The sequence below is a fragment of the Marmota marmota genome, unplaced genomic scaffold (genome assembly GCF_001458135.2).
Source record: "Marmota marmota marmota unplaced genomic scaffold, marMar, whole genome shotgun sequence".
In the NCBI taxonomy this organism is placed as follows: domain Eukaryota; kingdom Metazoa; phylum Chordata; class Mammalia; order Rodentia; family Sciuridae; genus Marmota; species Marmota marmota.
The window spans coordinates 5721424-5732315 of record NW_025999900.1 but is presented as its reverse complement, the minus strand read 5'-3'; the positions used below and the strand labels follow the sequence as shown (position 1 = coordinate 5732315).

The window sequence follows — 10892 nt, the reverse complement described above, 5'->3', positions numbered from 1 at the left end:
GTATCTTTATCTCTTCTTCATTTCGAAAGGATAGCTTTGCTGACTAAAGTATTCTTGGTTGACAGCTTCCCAATTCTATCCTTCCAAACCTCCCCTTGCCTGCAATATCATGAAAATCTCATGCCACTCTATTCTGGTCTATAATGTTTCTTTTGAGAAGTTTCCTGTCTAGTGAATTGGGACACCCGTCTGTATTATTTCTTTTTCCTTGAAGCACTGAGAATCTTCTCTTTCACCTCTGAGAGCTTGATTCCAAGTTGGGGTAGATTCAATTGAGTGAAATCTGACTATTGACTTCTGAAAATTCCCTCTACCTGGATATTTGTAGCCTTCCCTATATTATTTGTTATTATTCTCTATATTATTTCTTTCCTTTTATTAATGTTGGGTTTCATTTGTTCTTGTTTTTCTAGTTCTGTGAGATGCAACAGTAGAGTATTTATATGAGACCTCTTACTTTTTGAGGTGAGATTCTTATAAACTTTCTTCTTAGTCCTCTATTTTTTGAAATAATAACAGAAAACTTATTATTTGTTTGGATGCACTCTCTACCTGTTTGACATTCAAATCCTTCTTGAACTGCAAACCAAATATTTGCTCTTATACTACTAAACAAAAGTTCACATAAGCTTTCTTCATTAATTTTCTTTTCCAACTGTATAATTTCAAATAGCGTATCAAGTTCACTAACTTTGTCTTCTGTTTCATCTATCCTGCTATTGATGCCTTCTATCAAGTTTTAGTTTCACTGAGTATATTTTTCAGCTCAAGATTTTGTTTGCTTTTTAAAAACTGTTTCCATCTCCTTGATAAGATTCTTTATTAGAGTATTGCAATGTTTCTGGGGTTTTTTTTTTTTTTGTTTCAGACTCATTGAGTTTCCTTAAAAAGAGTTGTTTTAAAATCTCCACGTGTTCTCCCAACTGAATATTATCTGGTCAGCTTCTGGAAATTATTCTGAGTATTAGGTGAGGTAATGGTTTCTTGAAAGCTCTTAAAACTTGCAGAGAAGAGATGTCATCCAGGCATTGAAGTATTGGGTATTTATTCCAGTCTTGATAATCTGGCTTTGTTTGTGCTTATCATTCCAAAAATTCTAAACAAGATTCTTATGATCTCTGGAACTGTAGTAACTTCCACTATTCAGCACTGGATGGTGTCCAGGTCCAGATTTGCCTGTTTTTGGTGTGTTGTTACTGTTCTAGCACTAGAGGGCAATCCAAGTCCAGGTTTGTACAAATATATGTTGATGTGCTATTCAAAAAGAAACAGAAGAGTACCTATAAAACATAGTCTATCCCTACAAGCCTCTCCCTGGGGTTGCAGTTGGTCCTGTCCACAGTTACCACTTTGTATCATGCACTACAGGATTATGCCTATGGATGTACCCGCCAAAGGCTCCTATGTCATACCTGTAACCAACAATGCTGTCAAGTTGCCTCACACCCTGAGCCCACAGCCTGCCAAGACCAATACAGCACTGTTAAAGGACCCACATTGGTATGAACTACCTATTGCTAAGATAGACTCATGGCCCAAGAACACTGCAACCAACTCAATTGGGACTACATGTCTTAGAACTTCTGGCACTACAGCTATTCCAGAGGTCTGTATTCAGGCAGTTCTGGGAAGGGTGCTGTTAGAATCTATTCAATGTTAGGTTTCACGAGCCTAGTTCTATTTTCCAGGGAAAAGTCTTGCGGGTATTACCTTGACCAACCTCCAACGAATAGGTTAAAGTAGTCTCTTGGCCATGCAAGCTAATGCTTAGCTGGGTTACACCTGAATTTCATAGTCACAGGGGCCCACACAGTCTCACAGGAAGGATAAGTGTGCTCCAGGCCCAATTCAAGGCTATAAATAATGCAGGCCAAAACTCCAGTCTTTCCCAACACAGCTCACATCACCACCTGATGCCAGGTCTTATCTAGAGGCATGATTTGTCTGTTAGTCCTGGCCTGTGAACCAGGCCTTCAGTTTCTAGACAATTCTAAGTATTAACCACAACAGGCCTTACACTGGGCTTCAAGACATCTGTGCTAGTTAGTTTTCATACACTATTCCCCAGCAGCTATAGGAGTCTTGTTCCCCACTCTGCCTTATATATTTGGAGGAGAGGAGATTGTTGCAGTCAATTGCCTGGCCTTACATGGTTCAAACAGGTCAACCCATAGGTATTAGGCTGGGGGCAGAGGTCATAGAGCTTTGCTAAGCATTGGGTATCATTATGGCAGGTCTAGTACTATGATTCAAAAATAAGGTCTGGATTTAATTCTTTCTCCTCCAGCAAGCAGGAGACATCTGTCTCCACCCTGAGCTGCTTATGGTTGGAGGAGAGGTCACACAAACAATTCTCTCCTTGCTTTCTTCATTTTGTTATACTAAAAGCAGGCACGATTGTTTCTCATCTGATGCAAGGATCTTTGTCAACCATCTTGCTCTCCCACCTTATTTCATTTAAATGTTTAAAGATTGAATTGTCTATCTATATGACTCAGCAGAAATATTAGATATTATCCATCTTCAATCATATTTCCTTAATCATAGGAACTATGTTTTATATTAAAATCTACTTTTAATATAAATTTTAAAGTGAATAATCCATTTAAAATTAAAAATATACTCTCAGGAGTAGGGGAAAATGAACGAGTTTTCTAAAAGTACTATTATGTCTTTTGGTGTGTTGTGCTAACATAGTATAACAACACCATAGCACCAACCAAGATTAAACTGTATTGTACCTATATGCCTTATAAACCAAAATATATAATTCATCAAATTAAAAAGAAAACAATTAAAAATAATAAAATTTTATACTTAGAAGACAACTTTGATAGCTCTTTTAGATTTAGCAGAAATACGGGAAGTATGGGAAAGTAAAAAACATCAATAGTGTTTAAAATGATGCCCTTGAAAAAATAAATTTCTACACCAAATGAAATTTATCTACAGGAAAACAAAGGATAACAATTCAAAAACACTTCTGTTTTGTTTAATAGATAATAAAGGCCTCAAATATACTCTAAAAATAAAATGTTATAAATAGTTCATTAAAAAAACATTAACTAAATTCATCTACATGAGAATGTAATGCCCTATGGAAAATAACCCCTTTAAAACCACTGTTTATCCTCTCCTGACTGTCATTTTTAAGAAATTCAATTCACCATAGCAACCTGCCTTAACACCAGCAGATAAGTACAAGCTATATTTAGTGATGATTGCTTTTCAGACAGAAATCCTGCCTTTCCTTCATATTTAATGCCATGATCCAAGGGACTAAAATATCATTTAATCAGACTGTTGTATGATGACAAGTATACTCAGGGGGATAAGGCTGTGTTTCACAACGACCAAAAGAATAAAGATTCCATTGAGTGGTAAAATTTGTAATGTACACAAAGGAAAATAAAATATCCATAAATATAACTATATAATTTTGCCTTTTTTCTTTAAATTGTTATTCTTTAATCACTAATATCTGACATAATATATTTCAATTAGCAGGTTGCTACTGTTGTTTTTTAATCAGTGCACTGCACTTCCAAGCTGGTATCAATCAATTAAAGAAATTTTCTTTCCAGAAAAGTAAGGGGGCTGGTGATCTTATGAAAATCAAAGGGAAATCAGTAGAATAAAGATTTGGAACCATGGGGAGGAAAGGAGGGAAGGAAAAGCGAAATACTAGGGAATAATATCGGCCAAACTATATTGTTATATAGTGTGCATGCAGGAATATGTACCAAATCCCACCATTACATACACGTATAATGAGCCATTAAAAAATATGGGGCAAAAAGAGTTTTTTCCAAAAAGCAATCTTTATAGGTGAGTTATAATAACAAAAACAAGACTATATAGAGGAGTTATAATAAGAATAGCAGCAGAGCAAAAATGGAAGAAAAACAATACAAAACTGAAAAGATGAATTTATCAAAATGCTACGGTTACAAAACTATTATGGATTTAATTGTGCTTTTAATATTCTTTGCAATAATAGTGAAGAGAATTTCTGTATTGAACTGACAGTTTATATAGTTTGCTTCAGAATATAAAACAGTATTATAACAATAAAAAAAAAACCCACCTGTTTCCTCCTTTACTTTCTAAAAGAGGTGCATCAAAGTCATTATTAAAGACAAGATAAAAAGAAGTAAAGTTCAATTAAAAATACCAAGAACAGGGCTGGGGTTGTGGCTCAGTGGTAGAGCACTCACCTAGAACAGGTGAGGCACTGGGTTCAATCCTCAGCACCACATACAGATAAATAAATAAAGGTACTGTGTCCAAAATATTTTTTAAAATACCAAGAACACATACTGGATTGTTGGGTCATAATTCTTTAATGTACTTTTTTTAGTTTAGATGAATACAATACCTTTATTTAATTTATTTTTTTGTGGTGCTGAAAATCAAACCCAGTGCCTCACATATGCTAGGCAAGCACTTTACCACTGAGCCACAATCTCAGCCGGGGTCATAATCTTATACCCATTAGAATAGCTATTATCAAAAATAAATTATAGCAGTGTCAGTGAGAATGTAAAAAAGAAAGTGGAACCCTAATATATTAATTGTGGAAATGTAAAAAATGTAAAAAGAATGTGCAGTTGCTATAAAAAATAATTATGATGGTTCTTCAAAAAATTAAAATTACAAAAGATGATTCAGCAAGCAATTCCACTTCTGGATATATATACAAATGACCTATTTGTACATTTGTGTTCATAGGAACATTACTCCCAACAGCCAAAAGGTAAAAGCTATATAAGTGTTCACTGATGGATGAATGGATAAACAAAATGTGGCGTATACATACAATGGAAAAATTTCCCTATTTGACTCAAAGGAAAATTACTAATATGCTTCATTCTGGATTATACTTCCAGTATTCTGAGATGGCCAATTCTTCCATGCATTAAACAACTTTTTCTCTGTCAAACACAACACATATCTAAAATGGTCACACCTAAGATAGTCCTTAATTTTAAAAAATCTTAAATTAAACACATCCACATACATGACATAAAATCAGCTATAACACCCACCCAAAACAGTTGTATGGGCATCATATATAGTCCCAACAAATTTTTATAGTTCTTTTCTCTTGTATGTTTTCTTTTATCTAAGTTCAAATAACTATTCCAACAAAAATAAACAACAAGGAATCTAAAACACAAACATGATAACATGCTTTGAGTCTTATCTACAGCATATATTCAAAGGGATTTAAAAGTATTGAGAATTTAAAAATCATCTCCATAGAAAATACAACTGAATATAATTTAAAACAAATAATATAATTTAAATATTTTACAGTATGTATTTAATAAATAGTAGTCATCTCTCCAGAAGAAATGTTATAAATTATTTTTATAACTTAAATAGTGTACATTTCTATACTTAAAGAGAAGAAATAATAATATCATGGTAATAATGACTTCTTGTTTGGATGAAAATTGTGTAAACTTACATGTTTTTAATATGTGATGACATCAAGATAAACTTGACAACACATTTCAATATCCTATTGAGAAACCACAACAGTAAGAAGAATGTGTATAACATAACACAAACTAATAAATTATACATATAGCAAGGGAAATCAACTTTAAAATATTCATAACCATAAACAGAAGATAAGCTATAAAAATAGTCATTTATTTTGAAATGTAGCATGCATGCAAATTATTAATTCAAATAAAACCTTAGGCAGTATAAGTTTTCAAAACAGTCTCTGATTATCCTCTGTATGTCTCTGGTGGTATTTCTTTTTCATTATGAATTTTAATAATTCAAGTTTTTTCACCTAATTCTTTTGGCTAGTTTGGGTAAGGGTTTATCAATTTCATTTATTTTTTTTTTCAAAGAACCAAATTGTTGTTTTCAAACAACCAGCAATTTCTTGAATTGATTTTCTCAATCATTGATTTTGACTGTTAATCAGCTAAAAGTGAATGTCAATTTTCTCTTCTTTGTCTTAGACTTAACAGTTATAGGATTGTAATGGAAGCATCCACATGGTCTTACACTTTAACCCTTACAGAAACTGAAAAAAATCATCAGATACCCACTTCTCCTCAACCTTGCCAAAAGCCACATTCAGCTCCCATAATTACAACAGATCCAAAGTTACTTGCAAAACCAGGAAGTCTTGCTTAGAAATTTACAACTTACTAAATATCTCTCCTCCCATGTTTATCGTGTTTGCCCAATAGCTCACTCAGTTCATTCACGTCTAGTAATTTGTTCTATTACAGTGGAAGCAAAATTTGGGGATAGGTATTACAGGTTAGAAAAAATACAGAGTACCTATCATTATGCCATTAGCTTGATACAGATTTATAGTATGAAATAATTTAAATTTTGCCCTTTTGATCTGCCCTCAGGTAGTAAGGACCACATCTAGCTCAGACTACTTTTGGTGAAAACATCATTTATTTGTTTATGTATGTGTGGATACACACATATGTATATGAGTAAATAAACACATATGTACATATATACACACATACACATATATACAAATAAATGATTCAATTTTATTTCTATACTTTGTTCATAGAAATTCTGTAGCTGATGACTTGTCTGATTAAGATACTGAACATACTGCTATGAGTATTAATATTATCCAAGTCTGAGTTTTTTTCAGTCCCACTATTTCCTCCACTGTTATTCTCTTGTGGAGTCTCCTGGAGACAACATATTGTCATGTCTTATCTTCAAATCTAATCTGCCAGTCTATTCCTTTTGACACAAGTGTAGGACATTTACATTCAATGTTACTATTGAGAAATGATTTTTTATTCCATCATTTTCATTTATTCCCAGTTTTTAATTTGTATTATTTTTTCCTTTGATTGACTATTCTTCTAGTTTAGTTCCTCCTTCTGCTGTTTTTCACTTTTATTTTTCATTTCTTCTTCATGAAATAGTTTACTGAGTATGTTTTATAATGTAGGCTTTCTCATTATGAATTCCTTTAAGTTTTTTTCTTTTTTATCATGGCTGGTTCTTATTTCATCTTTATTTTTACTGGGAATAGCATTCTCAGTTGACATCCATTTTCTTTAGAGCTTGGTATTATTCCAAATCCTCCTAACATTTAGGGTTGGGTTCCTAAAATCTGCTGAGATCTGGATTGGTTTAGCTCTAAATATGACTGGCTATTTTTCTCTAGCAGCCTTTAAGATTGTATCCTTATTCTGTATGTTAGGCATTTTCATAATAATATGCCTAACATAATGGTGGGGGTCTGTTGTAATTTTGTGTATTTGGTTCCTGTAAGCCTCCTGTTTACTTTTCCACTTCATTCTTAAGATTTGGGAATTTTTCTGAAAATATTTCACTGAAAAGATTGTGCCATGCATTCCTTTGGTTTGTATCTCTGAGCCTTCATCTCTCCCAATAAATCTTAAATTTGGTCTTTTCATGTTATCCAGTATTTTCAGAATTTCCGCTCATGGTATCTTAACATATTTTCTCCGTGATCAACTTTATTTTCAACATCACTTATTTTGTCATCCTTGCATAAAGCTCTATCTTCCAGGTTGTATAGTCTGCTGGTGATACTTTCCATTGAATTTTTAATTTGGTTTATTGATTTCTTCATTTCGAGCATTTCTGCTTCATTCTTTTTCAGAATCTTTATCTCTTCATCGAAGTGATCTTTCCCTTCCTGTATTTTCTCTTTGATTTCACTCCTTACATCATCCTTTACCTCATATATCAATTTAACTCTGAACTTTCAAACCTACTCTGATATTTCTTCCACTGTAGTGTTGATGGATTCTGTTACTGAAGTATTTTGGTTTGTTTGGGGTTGTTTGTTTCATTGCTATTTCACATTGTTTGCATGTCTGCCCATTATCAGTATCAGTCTGAGTTGTAAGAGTTTCAACCAAATAACCTTATAGTGTTTCTGAAGGTATCTAGTACTTCATGGTTTGGGAGGAAAAAATAATAATGACAACCAATTTAAACAATATACAGCATTAAACCAAATAGTTCCTAGTATGACATCTACAATAATAATTGTCACAATAAACAGAAATGATGTGATCAGTTATTGCCCATAGTAAAAACAGTAAGTTTGCAAAAGATATTACAATTTCAAAGAGTGAACAGGAAGAGAACAGATAGATATAAGATGGTTATAAGGGAGGAGGAGAGAAAATAATTAAAAAATGAAAGGAGAAGTGGAAGACAGAAGAATTTGGCTGTTAGCAAAAGAAAAGAGAACTAGAATCAAGATAAACAAACAAGTAAAAACAACATGAAACAAAACCAAAATGTATACTAATCAAAAATCCTAGTCATGAAAAATAACTTACTTCAAAAAATGCTAGAAATGAGGAAAGTTAGACAAATATGAATGTGGATAAATGTCCATGGAACAATTCAGGAGAGTCAAGAAAATAAATAAATAAATAGATAAATAAGTAGGTAAGTAAATAAATAAATAAATAAATAAGGCTCTTGATGAAAAATTAAGGAATTCCTTCCACTGTGGTGTTCAAAAATAGTCAATGCTAACACATGCTGGTTGTTTGTTCCAAGTTCTAAAATTCTGATGCCATGTAGAGTTTCACAATACAGAAAATTAAAACTAGATCCAATATGTTTGAGTATATATGGTTATTATATATAAATCTTATTCGTGTTTCTAGCTGTGAATACAAATAAATATTTAAAATATATTCAATGAAGCTTTAAATTGATATGAACCAATTTGATCTCACTTTTCCAAGCAAATCATTTTTCCTGTCCACTATTTACTACCACATTAGAAAGATAACATCAGCCATAAAATCTGCTTCTTGAAAGTTAAGTTTATGATGACACAATTCCATCTTCTGAAATCTCTTCTATTCCTAAAAAGAATCTATTCCATCCAGTTTTACTACATGTAAAACAAATTATTCAAAAAGAAGAAACTACTGAGCCATAAAATATTTCTCAGTTATAATTCTTTTAAAAAGTTAACACCAATAATAAAGTTTTAAATTATACTTAGTATTAAAAAGCAAATACTCACAAAGAAGGATCTTGTACAAGATCTTTGAGATTTATCCCACTGCGGTCTTCTGCAAGATTCCTGAAGCAACTATCACTCACTACATAGGAAAGAGAAGAAAAAAGAAGATTAATATTTTATTACATTTCATTTAAGCTACTACTGACAAAAAAATAATTTTAAAATGAAAATTGGCCTTTAAATTTTTTTCCAAACTTCAAAATATTCACTATATTTCAGGACAGGGAGATTAAGTAGCAAATGTTAATATTAAGTAAATAAGTCAACATTTCAATAACTACTAATTTAAGTACACAGACCATATATAAATATAAGATGTAAAATAATGCACATATTTGTTTAAAACCCCCATAAAACCTCACTGATGTGTGTGGACTGGTATGACAGACAGAATCTACTAGAGCCAAAAAACGCAAAAGTTTTGGAAGCTGATTAGCAATTCTAAATATCTAATTTAAGATTCTTAAAAACTAACATTCATAAAAACTAACATTCTACTATTCCATTATAAACAACAATTATTATATATAATAAAAATTACAAATATGACAAGGAGAAAAGTCTGACCAATAATCAAGAGACAAAGAATAACTCCAAGGAGATCCACAAATCAGTCAGAAAACTTTAAGAAAATTATTTAACGTAAGTTACAGAAAAGAGCAAAAAAAAACTGTTCACACTAAGTGAGAACATAGAACTTCAAAAAAGAGTTAAAGTCAATGAAAAAACTAGTAATTTTAGAAATAAAAAAATAGAACATGAAATTAAGAATTTGGCAGGCAAGTTTCATAGATATTTCAACACAACAAAAGACAGGATTAGTGAACTTGAAGATAAATGAGCTGAAAATATGCAAACTGACAGAGCAAGAGAAAATGGGAAACAACAGAGCACAAAAGATGTAGGAATCAAACAATCAACTGTATTAACAGTCATAACAAAGTGAAAGCAAAGAATGAAAGGAGAACCATCAGAAATAATTAAAAATTACTGTAAATATACCAAAATTGATTCAATATATTAAGTAGCCTTAGGAAGTATAGCTAATACCACATTAAGAAAAGTCAAAGAAAGGGTTGGGAATGTAGCTAGGTGGGATAGCACTTGCCTAGCATATCGGGGTCCTGGGTTTCATTCACAGAACCTTAACATAACAATAAAAACAGCAGTACCAGCATCAACAACAACAAAATAAAATAGAAAAAGTAAGAGAAAAACACAACTAGAAATTAAAAATGATAAAAATTAGCCAGGCATGGTGGAGCGTATCTATCATCTCAGGAGGCTGAGACAGAAAGATGGAGAGTTCAAGGCCAGCCTCAGGAAATTATCCAGGCTGTAAACAACTTAGCAAGACCCAGTCTTTAAACAAAATACAAGAAGAGGCTGGAGATGTGTGTCAGTGGTTAAGTGCCCCTGGGTTTAATCCCCAGTAACAACAAACAAAACCTAAACTAAGTATTCAAATACAAACTGTGGAATCCAGAAAACAAGGTAAATTATGTTCAAAATGCTGGAGAAAAACTACATATCTAAAAGTCCATAGGTTGCTAAAATATCCATCAAAAACAGAGGTTAGAGGGGAAGGGAGGGGGCATGGGGTTATTAATAATAGTGAATGTGATGATCATTATTATCCACAGTACAGGTATGAAGACACAAATTGGTGTTAATATACTTTGTATATAACCAGGGATATGAAAAATTGTGCTCTATATGTGTAATAAGAATTGTAATGCATTCTGCTGTCATATATAAATAAAAAATAAAAAACAGAGGCAAACAAAAACTAATATACACATACAAAACATTTTCTCATTATTAGCATAAAAATAGTGATTATTTTCAATTACAA

General features: G+C 32.2%; 1 protein-coding gene across 19 annotated transcripts in view; it reads right to left on the bottom strand.

The window, feature by feature from the left end:
• Gphn (gephyrin) overlaps positions 1–10892 on the bottom strand; it is a 625252-nt gene that overhangs the window by 450102 nt on the left and 164258 nt on the right. For all 19 annotated transcript variants that reach the window (XR_007345755.1, XM_048798536.1, XM_048798535.1 and 16 more), the window contains exon 2: positions 9038–9116. Coding sequence is in view for 17 of the 19 variants with exons in the window: in XM_048798536.1 (XP_048654493.1) it covers positions 9038–9116 (79 nt within the window). In the remaining 2 variants the exon portion in view is untranslated. The remainder of the gene's footprint in view (positions 1–9037; positions 9117–10892) is intronic.